The sequence below is a fragment of the Lepidochelys olivacea genome, assembly GCF_965140295.1.
Source record: "Lepidochelys olivacea isolate rLepOli2 genome assembly, chromosome: 7".
Classification (NCBI taxonomy): Eukaryota; Metazoa; Chordata; order Testudines; family Cheloniidae; genus Lepidochelys; species Lepidochelys olivacea.
Window position 1 is genome coordinate 80,390,021 of NC_140417.1, and position 16,576 is coordinate 80,406,596.

Below are 16,576 nucleotides of genomic sequence, written 5' to 3' on the forward strand. Positions count from 1 at the left end.
GTGTCCTTAGATAAATTATGGAGTGTTGCTGACCATGTCTTCTTTTCCACTTCTCATTCTTAAACTTCTCATTTCATAAACTTCTCATTCTTAAACTTCTCATTTTCCACTTCTCATTCTTAGATTAGCTAGTTCTCAGATGGAAAAAAAATCAAAATAAATAACCCCACTCCAAATAGAGGTCTGACCCCAAAAATGGAGAACAGACAGACTTTCTATCAAGTCTGCTAGGAATTTGGACACTGATGATGATTTTATGTGGAAGGTGCACAGATACTATAGTGACCTTTAGATAAAAGGGCCAAATCCACTAGCCTAAGTGGTTGGGCTGGAAATGGGAAGATGGCTGCAGAGAGTACATCAACCAACAGGCTGAGGTAGCCCTTCACACCCTTCATAGCTTTCACTGCAGGGCATAGAGGCAGAGGATTCATATAGTAGTGGAACTACTGTCCCCACTCCCACAGTTTGTCTCTATGATACTCCCAAATGCAACTTGGGCATTCCCATTACTGGAAGGAAGAAGGACTTTGCTGAGGGGCTGCTCCACCTTGCATGTTTCTCCACCCAGATCTTTGGCCTTCACCTTGTACAGTAAAACCCTAGCAATTCTAATACCAGGAGGCCCACTTGCAGAGGCAGGATTTGCTTACATTTTTTTTAACCACTATTAAAAAAACCCCCCAGTGCAGTAGCTCAGTTATTTTTGAACAGTCATTGATTTTGTCTCCCTCTCAATTTATTAACAGCCCTGCTTGCTTTAGAGCCTTCCCCATCTGATGCATTTCAAGTTCTCATATTCCCCTCAAGATGAAATGAGTCCCTGCAGTCACTTTTAAACACTGGATCCAAAGAGTCTCCAGTTACACATACATTGGAACTACTCAAATAAGACAGCAAAGTGGATTTGGTGCTCCGTTTTTACTTGAAAATGATAGTTGAGCACAGCCTGTTTCAAATGCTCTCTCTACCCCAACAATAATAATTGGGGAGGAAATGACAATGGGAAAAATTATTAAGTTTTAAGCTGACACACCACCTGTGCTGTGCCAGGGCATTTTGTACTTTTATACTCTCACAACAGTAAGGACTAGCGATAACCATTAAGTACTGATAAGTATATAGTCCCTTAGGACCAGATCATAAGCCCCTTGAAGAGACTGGAAGTCTTTCCATTGACTTCAGTGAGTTTTGGATCAGGACTTTATATTGTCAATTTCTCAGGGCCAGGGCTGCTTTTCTTTGTTTTTTGTACAGAGCCAAACACATCTGCGTTTAACAAAATACTTCATGAGTATTTGCAGGGATTTAATCCTTTAGTAGAATAGCAGCTAGGATTTCACTGCCCCTCGCCCTGATGCAGCAAAGCAGGTAGGCACATGCCCTTACTGGCTAGGGATAGATTTATGCATGTAATTAAGTGCTTTGCTGAACCAGGGCTTCTGGGATGTAATACAGCTGCATTCAAATGAACAGGAACAGAATTGAACCTGTTTTTTTCTCTTGGATTCATGAGTTACGTTGGGTTTGTTTTTAATATAATTTTTGTTGTTTATTTTGCATTTTAGAATGTTGAGGAAGAAAAGCAAGTGGCAATAGAAGGATACCCAATAAATATAGTATTACTTAATATCACTTGATATTTATATTACAACTGTGGGGGGTGGGGGAACTTTCCCGATGAGAGCACCCAGTGAAATGATGGGTAGAGGAGACAAGACCAGAAAAATTAAACAAAAATGCAGAGTTCTATCTTTCAAAGACAGTATTGCTTTGCAAATTGTCACAAATCCATCACTGACCGCAGTATTCAGAACTGCAAATTATGTATTAATTGTGATGTGGCTTAAAGCAACATTTTTTAAAAAAGAAAGAAAGAATGAAAAATAAAACACAGTTTCATTAATTTACAACCTAATTAAAATCCAACATTGCTTTCAAATAAAAAACTACCACGACATGCAGGATTACATTTCTGCAGTCTCCAAAGATTGAAATATGGTCATCAAATTCTCATCCAATATGACCCTCAACATAAACTACAAAAACTGATCCAATTTAAGGCTTGTCTAAGCAGACAAGAATTCATGTAACCTCTAGTTAAATTATAAAACAAATAAAAACAGCTCAGAGGTCCAGGTTTAAAAAACAAAATACTTCAGTCCCTGAAAATTTAACCAGTGCTTTCATGAAGACCACAGAGAAAATCATTGTTGCATTCTAGTAATTATTGGTTGTATACCTTTGTAGTTACGTTCTAATATGTATTTGTTTATATACCTTCAAGCATATGTGAGCATGGAGATATCAGAAAGGAATAAGTATTACTCAGATTAATCATTTCTTTGGGGCAGGGACCACTTTTGTTATGTGTTTGTACAGCACTGCGCACAGGTCCATGACAGATCCCTCCTGCTCTTAGGCACTACCTCAGCACAAATAATAATAGCACAATGAAAAAGGTTGTTTCTTCACTGATGGAATAATTTGAATACTCAGGGTCAGACTATTCTGCTAGGTGAGTTACTCTCTTGCAAGAGGACAGAAAATTCTACTAATTGGTGCTCAAAATCATAGCAATGGCTAATTTGTAGTTATCTACCCTAACCTGATGTCCCCAGGCTAATGCAGATCCAGAAATCTAATTAAGCACCAACTTCCCTTGTTCTCAGGGTTTTGTTTTGTTTTTTTGCTCTCTTACTCTCACATTGCAACAGCCTGACTAGAACCTCCCCAGCCAATTCCTTATGAGCTGGGAACAACAGCTCCCAAATCAAAAAGTGAAAATATATAGAGAGATATCCATGGGATGAGAAAGATGCAGCACTGAGTGAACACACATTACCTCAAAATGGGTCTGATTTTCTAAACCAATTTTAGATCAGGGTCTCTCTATTTAAGTTAACTTAGTTACTTCAGTGTAACAGAATGAAGAATCAGGCCAATTGATATCTTTAAAGACACCAGGCCTGATTCTCCACTGCCTTGTATCATCTGTGATATTACACAGTTGTACAACGTGGGTGTAAAATGTTTTCTTTCTGATTTGATAGTATCTTTTACTCACTTTGCTTGGGTATAAATGACAACACAAGATATAAACCAGTGGGAAATAAAATAAGGACCTCAGGACTATGAGACTACATTTCACAAATGCTACAAATTCACTCCAAAATTTAAAATCTATAGTTGTATCTAGCACAGAAAGTATCTTCTGGACTCTTTTTACTTACAGCAGACATGATGAACTCTCCACCGAGATTCTGAATTTCTGCTTTAACTTGACTGCAGATTTTGAGCTGGTGACAATAGAGCTTGATCTGTTCCAGGTAAGCCAATACATCTTGTTTACATGATTGGTCTGGACACTACACATGAAAAAGAATAATGAATAAAACACTTTCTACAAATTCTTAATCACTTCAATTTTCAATTATTAAAGCTTAAGATTTAATCTTTTCTAAACTCTCAGCTCTCCAGCAGACCATGTTAATGTCCAAACTAGTGAATGTATTTCAAACGTGCATTCAAAATTTAGACCCAGACTTTTATCACATTCATGTTCCCTTTAGGAATGTTCATTGTAATTGCTCTCTAATGTAGTCTTGCTCTCACTGCTCTAAAGTTTGGTTATTTGCTAATGTTGTGAACCTTTTTAAACTCTGCAAACAAAGAGGTGCACAGTAATCCCAAACTTCATTGCATTCACCCATCCTTAATTCAAGACTACTGGGATCGCCTTAGCCATAGTTCTAGCTGAGTAGCTTTCACTAGTGCATGAAATTATTTATTCCTTCAGCACCTAAGAAGCTCTGCATTCATTTTTGCAGTATTACTTACCATTTATTGTGCAAGTTACATGGACTAATAACAATGGAAACCCACATTAATAGACGGTTATACTATAAGTGACTCTAGGTTATGGGCTTTATCCTGATGCCACTCAAGGCAATGACAAAATTCCCATTGACATTGCTGGGAGAAGGAGTAGGTCATAGTTGTGAACAATATCTCATGGCAAATTCTCGGGTTTTTATGGTGATGCTCATACTTTCTATGAAATCTTCTCTTTACTCATGACTTCAGAGGAGTGATGGAGTATACTTTGTGGGAAATCTCTCTCTGATGAAACAGACTATTCACATATGTCAAGGTTCCTTCCCCACTCTGAACTCTAGGGTACAGATGTGGGGACCTGCAGGAAAACCCCCTAAGCTTATTTTTACCAGCTTAGGTTAAAACTTCCCCAAGGGACAAACCATTTTACCTTTTGCCCTTGGACTTTATTGCTGCCACCACCAAGCGTCTAACAAATATATATAACAGGGAAAGAGCCCGCTTGGAAACGTCTTCCCCCCCTAAATCCTCCCAAACCCTACACCCCCTTTCCTGGGGAAGGCTTGATAAAAATCCTCACCAATTTGCATAGGTGAACACAGACCCAAACCCTTGGATCTCAAGAACAATGAAAAAGCAATCAGGTTCTTAAAAGAAGAATTTTAATAGAAGAAAAAAAGTAAAAGAATCACCTCTGTAAAATCAGGATGGTAAATACCTTACAGGGTAATCAGATTCAAAACATAGAGAATCCCTCTAGACAAAACCTTAAGTTACAAAAAGACACAAAAACAGAAGTATACATTCTATTCAGCACAGCTTATTTTATCAGCCATTTAAACAAAACAGAATCTAACGCATATCTAGCTAGATTACTTACTAAGTTCTAAGACTCCATTCCTTTTCTGTTCCCGGCAAAAGCATCACACAGACAGAGAGAGCCTTTGTTTCTCCCCCCTCCAGCTTTGAAAGTATCTTGTCTCCTCATTGGTCATTTTGGTCAGGTGCCAGCGAGGTTATCCTAGCTTCTTAACCCTTTACAGGTGAAAGGGTTTTTCCTCTGGCCAGGAGGGATTTAAAGGTATTTACCCTTCCCTTTATATTTATGACAACATAGTATCGGATTCTCATTTACACTAAGGCTACTATTCACTGCTATGGCAGTGTGAAGGGGTTATTGAATCCCGATACACTGCCGGAGCAGTATGAAGTAGCCTTACTGTAAAGGCCAATACAGTCTTTGAGAGATTTATTTGTAGTTTTTTTTTTTTTACTGTAGATACCATGAAAATATAGTCAGTTTCCTTTGATGGAACAGTGTGTCAATACTAGTATTTTTTTAAAAAAAGATACACTTCAACCAATTGTGGTAGGCCTGACCTTTTGCTGTTCATGGTATTCTTACTGTTAGAAAATACTGGTGATGTCAGTATCAGTAGAACATAAAGGCCCATCCAAGTTTCTGCTGTTGAAGAGAAATGACTCCAGTGTGTCTTCCACAATGATGCATGTTATACACAAAGATCCTTTGATATAAAATCCACAATAGGTAACACTATGAAGGAGCATCAGACTGCTTAATTCATGAGATACCTCGGGGAAAACCCTGGTCCTTCTAAAATCACTGGTACTTTTCCCAGTGAGGCCAGGATTCACTCCACAGGATTACAGAGCAGAATTTAAAATTCTATTTATGAATTAAAAAACTGTATGCTTGAGATTTAGAAAAAGAAAGCCAGGAACAATCACAAGTTAAAAAAGTGAATCACTGGCTTGTAAACCTGAGAGATTCAGCACTTCCTCCTAGATCTGGGGGAAAAAAAAGAAAAAGCAAATTTGGTACTGCTTTTTGGCCTCAATGCACATTGTAATTAATGAGTTTAACACTGCTATCACAGTACAATGTAGCCAGCTTGTGTAAACATTGTTTATTTCTTTAATTGCAGTTCCATAAAATCTGTCCTTCCAGTCATAAACAGCTGTAAGCATCAGGACTAACTGTATGGATATGAAATATTTTGACTGGAACCATCTATTCAGTCCTCTACAGTTTTTTGTAAAATGACCTGTGATATTTATTTCCACTTGGGCAGATCCCAGAGATGGGCAGATAGGACTTCAGTGTAATCTCTCATTGACTTCAAAGAGCAGTAAAATTGATCATATAAGTCTCCAGTGCAGAGGCAATGGTATTTAAAATCCAATGTATGTTTAAATAGGATGAACAGTGAGTGGCAAAATTTGCAGATGGCACCATATTATTAGGATAGGTAAAATTAGACAAGTATATTGTAAAGTCCAGAGACATAACGAAGCTAGAAAAATGGATAGCATGATATCAGTGTTGACCAATACACATTTGAAGGAATAATTTTAATTACTGATACACATTACTGAGTTCTAAAGTAACTGTAACCACTCTGAAAAAAGGCCTGGATCACTGTGGATAACTTAGCGGAAAGCTCTGCTAAGTGTGCCATGGAGGTAAAATAAAAAAAGGTTATAACATATAACAGGTTAGAAAATACCACTGAGAATATTATAATACCATTATATTATTTGTTAAGACTTCACCTTGAGTGTTCTGCTTTGCTCACCCCATCTGAAAACAATATATCAAATAGAAAGGTTCCAGAGATAGGCAACATATATGATGAGAAGCATGGAAAACTTCCATATAAGGAAAGATTGGAAACATTAGGTCTGTTCAGTGAGAAGATGAAAAGTTATGGGTATGGTAGAGATCTATACAATAATGAATTTCATGGAGAAGGCCATTAACCTTTTCTCATAATAGAATTAAAAATGGAGTAGCCAGTGAAACAAAGGCACCACATCCAAACGTGACAAATATTTTCCACAACTCAAACCTGTGGAACTCATTACTAAATGATATGATTGAACCAAGAGCTCAATGGCATTCAAAAAATGATGAGACATTTATGTAGATAATCCGAGTTACATTAAACACGATAAAATGATACAAGGGACATAAACCCTCATGCTCAGGGATTAAGTAGCCAATTATTATTAACACATGTTAGAAAGCAAATTCCTTTCTGGGCAGGTTATTCCATTAGGGGTTTCCTACACATCCTTCTGAAGTATCTAGTACTGGCCACTATTACATACCAGACTAGATGGACCAATGGTCTGTTCTAGTATGGTAATTACTATGTTCCTAGCATTTATCATCCCAGAGAACAACTGCTAGTTACCAGTTTAATTTCTCACACTGAGAAATAAGTTTCAGTTAGATATAGTGGCAAATTACAAATGGGTTGATTAGAGAGACAAGAATAACAGCTCTGTGTAGCTTGAAAGCTTGTCTCTTTCACCAGCAGAAGTTGGTCGAGTAAAATATATTACTTCACCCCCCTTGTCTCTCTAATATCTTGAGAACAACACGGCTACAACAACACTGCAAACAAAAGGGTTTGATTCTGTACCTATTCAAGTCAATGGAATCCTAAATTCAACCAGAAGATTGGCAAGGAGTGGAGGAGGTTTACAGAAATAATATCTGTGTAAGATCCTCCACATGGTTTGAGGATGCGTTAGTTGTGAATACAGTGAAACCTATATTGAAAATCAAGGTGAAAAAGTAGTTCCATTAGCTGCTGGCAGAACGGTAACACAAAAGATCAATAAAAGTTATTCTGCAGGAAACTTTGACCATAAGTTTATTGGGTTTTGATTTTACTACTTTACCAAAGAAATAAATGTGACTTCCTTTGCACTTGAACTGAGTTTAGTGATGATTAATGCGATGTATCACAGTAGTAGTTTGCAGTATGTTCTCAGTAGATGTACATACATTCAAAATATTTGTTTAATGTAACATTTAACATTGCTGATTGTCTCTTATTTATCAGATAATCATTTTAAAGAATTTGTTGTTAATCTCATTTTTAGGACAGTTTGTTTATATGCATGTGTGACAGACCCAGACTAGTGGGGTACAGGAGTCTGGTCGAAGGCAAATATACTGGCCACTGGATGAATAGTTTTCTGTTCCCTGAGTGACCAGAGCAGGGCCTGCCCTAGAGCAATCAGGAACCTGCTAGAACCAATTAAGACAGGCACGTCAATTAAGACTCCTGAAGCCAATTAAGAACTTACTAGATTCAATTATGGCAGGCAGGCTAATCAGGACACCTGGTTTAAAAAGGACCTCCCATCAGTTAGTGGGGGAGGGAATGCTGCTGGAGGACTGAAGAGTACAAGTGTGATCAGGCTTCAGGAGGAAGATCCTGCAGTGAGGATAAAGAAGGTGCTGGGGGAAGGCGATGGGGAAGTAGCCCAGTGAGTTATAGCTGTCACACAGCTGACACATGGGACATTGTAGACAGCTGCTATCCACAGGGCCTTGGGCTGAAACCCAGTGTAGAGGGTGGGCTTGAGTTCCCCTCATCCCCCCAATTCCTGATTGGACACAGGAGGAGTTGACCTGGTCTGTGACAAACACCAGAAGGGAAGGTCTGATTTGGAAAAGGGATCTGGCCTGTCCCCGACCCACTAGGTGGGACACAGAGACTGCGGGGATTGTTCTCCGTTTCCCCCATGCTGGTCAGTGATGAGGTTTGCTGAGTGAATGGCAGGTTTGAGCCTCTAGCAGAAGCAGCCAAACTGAGGGCTGCCATGAACCTCTGAGGTGAGCAAATCCGCCAAAAAGTGCAGGACCCACTAAGGCAGAGGAGGAATTTTGTCACTGCGTGGCATTTGTATCTTGATGAGGAGATTTCCTAACTATTAATATAATGTTTGGCCTTAATTCTTTAATTTTTAGAGCACAACAATTATTTAAATTTGAATTTTATATAGTATTGTGGGCATCTTCAACGACGACTTTAACCTCTAGCACATTCAATAAAAAAGAGATGTACAGGCTACTTTATGTTGCCATATGACTTTCAGGTCACAAATTAGACAAGTGATTTTAGACAACTGATTTAGAACAATCTTATGTTAACTAAGTTTGCTAATTATTTCTTTGTGACTAATGTGTTTTTACATTGTTACTCTACTGAGTATGTTCAGAGTTGTTAACCCTGAATCATCTTAATAATAAAAATGGGTTGCAATGTGACTCAATTATGCCAATTGTACAGCACCGTCACATTTATTTAAAAAGAATAAGAGAAAAAGTGTAGTATTAAGTGAGGAACAGTACTACCAAAGGTATTGTTCAGATGGAGAACCTGTAAGATTCACTTAATGTAATTCATGGGAAATTTTTCCAGCTGAAAAACTACATGAACTAAAAGAGTTTCACAATTCTCAATTTTGATTCTCTGAAACTGCATGCAGCCTGAACCAAAATCATTCATTTGAAACTACTGTTCTTTATTAACTGCAAAAGGTCAAAGAGCTACAGCACTGATTCTTCATTACACAGCAATTGCTTATTTCAGCTTTTCTCTCACTTTTGAAGCTAGACAAAGGAAATAAACTAGGGGGTTTGGATACGGAAAACACTATCCTACATTACTGTTGTTCTCTTAACTGCAAAGGCAGTCAGACTAATATATTTGGGCTACAGGAGGATTGTGAATAGCAAAGTGATGTGGTCTAATTAAATGACAATAGATGTGATAACAAATAAAAGTGATTTAGTTATTCTCAGTTCAGGCTGCAGCTTTCTGAACTGCATAGGATGTGGTGAATAGAAACATAGTTGAGAGAAATATGTGCTCATAAATTCATGCTGATAACAATATTTTCAACAATTATTTAGTGTGCCAAAGGAGTAGACAGCATTTAGAGCTTTGTTGAAAAGAAAATAGGGAAAACAATTTAATGTTATTTAGAGCTTATTTTTGGTTCAACAGAGGAAAAATCCCTTCCGTACACACCTTTTGTTTTGCAGTACATAATTTAATCCTAATTTAAGATCCAGTTTTAAGCTACATATAAAATGATAACATTGTAGGTGAAATTATAAGACAAGTAGTAAAATGGTGGAAAAGAAAGTTATTTCACTGAAGCTTAGTTTTCTGTTATTAAACATCTTGACTGAAAAATAGTTTACAAGTCTTGTCTTTAGATTTGATGTCACATTTTACTCTGCAACATATCTGTGACAGTCATTCTTAAACCCCAATATACAATTGCTAAAGAGAATCTTGAGAGAAAAAAGGAACCATGCTCTAGCGTAGTGCTGATGGTGAAAGGATGTATATGCTGAAAGAACTTCTGTCAAGACCCGAAAGAGGGATGACTCCTCTACCTTCCTACTTAATTGTTTCTCTGAACACAAGTGCACAAACTAATAATGTATACCTTTTGAAGTGTTTACTTAACTGGAGTCTTGAGAATAATGTGGCATAGGACAAGAAAGATGAACAATCTGCTGCTGTTACATATGTTGTATAATCAGAGGTGAAAGTAAGCTGGTACGGTACTGGCAGAGGGCAGCTTCCCCAGGCCAGCAATTTAAAAGGGCCCTGAGCCCCCAGCCGGAGCCCATGGCCCTTTAAATCTCCGTCAGAGCCTCAGGGCTCCCGTCTGCCACTATAGCTACTGCTACCATGAGGTTCCGGTGGTGATTTAAAGAGCCTGGGGCTCCTGGCCGCCACTATCACAGCCAGAGCCCCAGGCCCTTTAAATCACTGCCGGGACCCCGGGGTAGTGGTGGCGATTTAAAGGCCTGGGGATTTAAAGGCTCCGCCCCTTCGGCCTGAAGCCCTGCCCCTTCTGGTTAAGCCCTCTAAATCCCACCCCCCCAGCTCAAGACCCTGGTCCTGCATACCGGTAAGTCCTTTAAGTTACTTTCGCCGCTGCATATAAATAAATAAGAGCCACATGCTACACCATGAAGATACTCAAAACTGAGGGAAAGATGGGTAGTGTGTTAGAAAGTAGAAGAGCAGAGACTCTGGGCCATGTTTGCTTGGACATGTAAGACAGCCACAAAGTTGCTGCTTGATGGCCAGGATGGGGCGGTACTGGGAATCGAATGCCCCAGCTAGATAAGGACTAAGGACTGGCTCCTCCTGTGTGGTATGGTTGCATTACACTGCATTGCTTACTGGCACAATCTAGTCCTAAAGCCTGTTTCACTGGGGAAGATCACCTCAGTGAAGAGGTGGCACACAGCTAATGTAGGGTCTCTGCTTACTCACCTTCCGTGCTGCCAGCTCAACAAGGAAAAGGGCACATGGCCTGGACACCTGTGAGCTATGCGGATGCTGGGATGCTTTTTTAAACTATCTGGGTCTGTTGTAATCCATCATAAATTAGAGCAACCCTCATGTTGTTCTAACACATCACTTTGGGACAGTCTTGCACAGAGCAGTACCAGGATCAGGGGAATGTAATGGCAAGCTCTCCGTCACTTTTACACATATTTGCTCTGTGTAATTGAATTTTAGGATCTGGCCCTAAAACTTTCCACCGGACTGCCACATAGATTGACTCCAGTCCAAACTGCATGAATTCCCCTTTTTCAGCACTATGCCCTGCAGAGGTGTCATAACGGACACCTGTCCTGGGCAGCCCACAGCACACAGTGGTGATTGCTAAAAGAAAGGGAAGCAAGGCTTGAAGACAGCACAGAGGAGCATCAGTCACATTCTATTTCTTAGAAACCACTGGTCTGAACATTCATGTTACATTCACCTAGTGTGATGTGAACCCTGTCTCGTTAGAATTAGAATGATATATATTCCCTGCGAGTACTCAAACCCCTAAGCACTATTCTTTAGACTAGCGGAGGGCAAAGCTTTGACTATACTGTAGAATATTTGTATAAAAGCCCATATGACTTCAATTGTTGTTGAAGACAATGGGGGGGTCTTCATAAATATGTTTTACCATGCAGCTAAAACTTTGCATTCTGTTTAGTTTAGCAACAGGAGTCGCACTTAGGTTTAGAGAACCAATACACACATTTGGGGGGGATTAAGGAAGGATCTAGAAAATCTGAGACCCAAAGATCCATGGGAGATGTGGTCAGTGCCAGAGAGTGAGGGAGAAAGAATAGGAAAGGCAGATCTAGACATGCTAGGCATACTTTTGCAAAGTGACCTTTTAGTTGGCTGGATTGAATCTGGGGCTGATGTAATCTTAATACACCTCTGCACCAAACCTTAAATGAAATACCTGGTTAGCAATCTGTCGCGCCAGCACATCCATCCTGGATCCAGACTCTGAAATCATCTTTGCTGCGTTGATCACATCAGATGTATTCTTCAGTGGGCCTCTGCCCCTTAAAATGAAACAAAGTTTATTTCATCATATAGCATATAGGAATATAGTACCCATGAAAAATAGGGAAGGAAAAAACTTTAAATAAAACAACTCATTCAGAATTAAAACCAAACCTTATTAGAGGTTCAATCAACATGATTTAATTTATGCCCCACAATCCTGTACTTCATCGCTTCAGCTGGAAGAGGAAGCATTAGAATAGTGTCACACAATATTACTACTTTTGGCCTGGTCAAAACACAATGTATTAGAAAATTTCACCAACAAAATCACTCAAACTAAAACCTTGAGTATATGACATTTCCAACCCAAAGAGGTTGGACTACTTTCAGATAAACATACAAAAGGTGTGGACATTTAGCCAAACCTCAGAATTAGAAATGAGCAAGTACGTGAAAAAATGTGATCATTTTCTCAAATAAAAAAATTGAATTTGCTTTCCCTGTGTTCAAATCACTTTTGCATTCACTTTCCATGAGTATTCAAGTGACTGAGTTCAGTGGAATGGTTGCAAAAGCACTGAATTTTAGGTAAATTTTGAAACAGTAAATGTGGGTATTTGCTCTGGAAACTTAATTCTAAGACTTATACTTATCCAATAAGGAAACAGAAACAATATAATATGAAATATGCTCCAGTAAAAACTCACCAATACAGATCAAGTTTCAGACATCAAATACTTTTGGTACTTCAAAAATAATCTACAGACTGACAATTAAACTCACAGATGATTTGAAGAACGATTTCAAATTTGAGACCCCTAAGATGCATGACAGGAATTTGCAAGGAGACTGCATTTTGTTATTATTATTATTATTTTATTATAGTGCCTATGAGCACCAGGACCTCGTTCTATGATGTACTAAACAAACACAGAAGAAAAAAGATAATCCCTGCCCCAAAATTAGTTCTTACACATTATTTGGTCAGACATTTTGAGGGTTACTTTTCTGTGAAGAGAAGTGTAATTATAAAGGTTGTGTGAGTTGCGTTTTTAAACTGTGTGACCTAAGTGCAAATTGTCCAAAAAAGACAAATTAGTAATAGCAGTAGTACTTAAAGCAGTTATTTGACACCCATTACCAGGATATCTGATCTTTATGTTATATCTCAGCATATTTAATATTGAAATATGGATGTTTCTTCAATTTAAAATAAACCTTATGTACTATTTCATTATTCTTCACGCAAATATCAAAATACACCATACAGAGTACCTAAGTGAAATGCACCTTATCAAAACAGACTTTGCTTTTCTACCAGTTTCATAGAAAGACATTTAATTTCATTGTTATCAAGCATCTATAGAGAACTTAAACATGTACAATGCTAGCTAGGCTTCTTAAAGGCAATGCATTAAATTTTAAAGTCTGCAACACTGGACAAAAGTTACCTTAATAATTGTACTTCAGAGTACAGATAATGGGAATAATATGCCATTTTGCTTAGAGGCACAGTTTTTAGTGTAATGAGCCAAATGAGCCAAACCATTGCAGTAATTTTTTTCATTTAGCCTCCAACATACTCATGCAAAAATCATATGCAGTAAAAATACCTAAATAGTGATGATAATACACTGTGACATATAATGATTAATCTTTTACTTGTGTTGTTAATTAAATGCATTGTTTGGCAAAGAACTACTTATTGATCCTTGAACAGAAATCGTATTTTACAAACTACAATTCCTTATTATTCCAAACTATCAAGACAATATCTGAAGAAAGCTACAATAACATAGATTTTTGAATTATTTCCATTGTACTGCTGTACAGAAAGCAATTTTATTATGGAAAAACTATTTAGTGATTTGATTTAAGTTATAAATGAAAAAATGCTGTAATTCAAAGAAAAAACAGAAAACAAGCAAATATGATCCCTTATGTAAAAGTCCCAATAATTTAAACTTTACCTTCATCTTTTAACCTTTATTTGCCTTTCCTGAATTTTCCCTTTGTTTCATGTTTGCACAAGTGGCCATTAAAGGCTATTTCTCCCCCCCGCCCCAAGTTTAGTTTGCTCGTCATTATTTTAGTTATCGTAGGGAAACATGCAGGGGCCACAATCAGGGCCAGTTACTGGGGTCTGTACAAACACAGGAAATCATGGTGTCTCTCCTGAAGAGCTTACAAGCCAATATAAGCTGAAAGATAAAAACTGAATGTAACTAACAGTGGGCGAGGAGGGAGAGCGAGGATAACAGTAGTCAATGACTGTTTCTTCGGCCATGTCTATGTTACCACTTTATGTCGGCAAAATTTATGTCACTCAAGCGGTAGTGTGCTCAGCGCTATGTCACTGGGAGAGCTTCTTCTGCCTCTCCTGCTGACATAGCTACTGCTGTTTGTTGGAGGTGGTTTAATTTTGTCAATGGGAGAGCTCTCTCCCGTCAGCATAGAGCAGCTACACGAGAGATCTTACAGTGGCGCAGCTGCATCGGTAGAGCTGTGCCCCTGTAAGCTCTATAGTGTAGACGTAGCCTCAGTTTTCTTTGGTAACTGCTCAGAATGTAAATCCACTGCCTCTCTGATCCTAAGGGAGATTGTGTGGAGAGGGGCAGCCATAGATGTATGAATTAGAAATTACCTTCTCTCTCTCATCTGTTCTCTCCTAGCATCTTGCTGTTGGGAATAAAGCAGTTCCACCCCAATAAGGCCTTCACTCACTTCTCTGTATCCTCTTACTACAAATGTGGTAGAGATATTTACCTTGACTGTACAAGTCAGCAGGGGAAAGGAAGCAGATGACTGTCCCACTGAGTAGCTAGTGGCAAGTGTTGATATTCCTCTGTACCAACATTCTCTAAGAACTGACATGTCACACTTCTGTGTATTGTGGAGGATGTTAGACATAGTCCATGACCCACAACTGGATTGCGAACCAAATGCTTAGGAATGGAATCCATGAATAAATAGTGACAATGCCAGAAGAAACCAGTGCAAATTGTAATGGGAGGGCACAAAATACTTCAGGCAGAAGTATACTTTTCTAAATAGGGAAAATAAAATACTTCTAAAATACTTTTCTACATAGGGAAAAATAGTTTATTCTACATCTTCTATCTTTGGGTAAATCAAACTTTTTAAAACATAAAATCAGGTTTCATTCCACTGGGAAAACTACATATAGTGGGCTCAGTTTCTGCCCTTTTGTTATCTCATCCATTAAACTCTTAAAAAATATTTGAGGTGTTACCCCTAATCCATGAGGTCATCATGGTTTAAGGTGAACTTTTTAGTGTTATAGTGATTGGTGAAACACCCACCTTTTATGTACTCCAGTGCACAGTACATTGCATTTTAATAAATGCACCTGTGCAGGTGCTGATTTGACTGGGCTCAAGATGATCTAATGCCAGAATAACTGACTCACAGTGCCACCCTCACCAATTAACTACTTGACACCAGTGAATCACAGTACCTAGGAAGGAAAAGACCTTTTAAATCATCTAATCCATTCCCCAGTAAGTGCAGGTCTCTAACAAGTTTTGAATTTACTAGGGTTTTGTCTGTCTAGTTTTAAAGGGTGACAAACCATTTCCCTTAGAAGATTGTGCCATGGAGTAATAAATCTCACTGTCAGGAAGTTTTACCTGATATTTAGCCTACATTTTCTCTCTCAACTTCATTTCATTAGACCAAGTTCTTTTCTTATCCCTTGTACAAACTTAAATAAGGTTTGTCCTTTCTATGGCCAAATTCTGGAACCCTTATGCACTTTATGTTGACCTAGTGAATTCAGTGGGACTACTTGTGGAGAGAGGTACTATCCAAGGTGATAAGGATGGCAGAATCTGATCCTTAGCATTTACACACTTCAAGTATAAAAATCTGTTCTCATATTTTCTCTTACTTATCTCTTAGCTCAACTATACATATTTAACTCTCAGGACCTGTTCCCAAAAACACTAATGCATTTGCATAACTTTACACAAATGAGACATCCCTTTAAAGCCAATGGGACTACTTGTTTGTGGAAATGTAAACCCACACATAATCTGTGCATAATGGGACTGTAATCTTCCTGTGGTGTAACAATATGAGGCCACTGCACAGTGCAAACAGATCCAAATTCCACTTCCTTTTTTGTTACTATATCATATAGACATATATGACCTCTGTATTCACACCTTTCATATTATTGCAATATTTGTATAAAATATGCCTTGTGAGGTACCATTTGAATGCTAATACCATGCTAGTTATTAATATTGTAGAATCAATGAGTTAATGTTATATATGAGGTTATGAATTCCCTCTGTATGACATTACTGGAATATGTTTAAGACAAGACAGCCTAGGTCAGAGGTGGGCACACTATGGCCCCGCAGGATGGCCCTTGAGTTCTCGGCTTGGGAGACTAGCCCCCGGCCCCTCCCTGCTGTCCTCCCTTCCTCACAGCCTCAGCTAGCCGTGCCACCAGTGCTCTGGGCGACGGGGCTGCGAGCTCCTGCCGGGCAGCATGGTGGCATGGCTGGCTCCAGCCGGGCATGGTAAGAGAGCAGGGGGGTTGGATAAAGGGCAGGAGG

General features: G+C 38.7%; 1 protein-coding gene across 1 annotated transcript in view; it reads right to left on the minus strand.

The window, feature by feature from the left end:
• The window catches only part of CTNNA3 (catenin alpha 3), a 928,050-nt gene that overhangs the window by 15,042 nt on the left and 896,432 nt on the right, over positions 1-16,576 (minus strand). The window contains exons 16-17 of the mRNA XM_084634510.1: positions 11,941-12,046; positions 3,234-3,368 (exon numbers count right to left, since the gene is read on the minus strand). Coding sequence (XP_084490636.1) covers positions 3,234-3,368; positions 11,941-12,046 — 241 coding nt within the window. The remainder of the gene's footprint in view (positions 1-3,233; positions 3,369-11,940; positions 12,047-16,576) is intronic.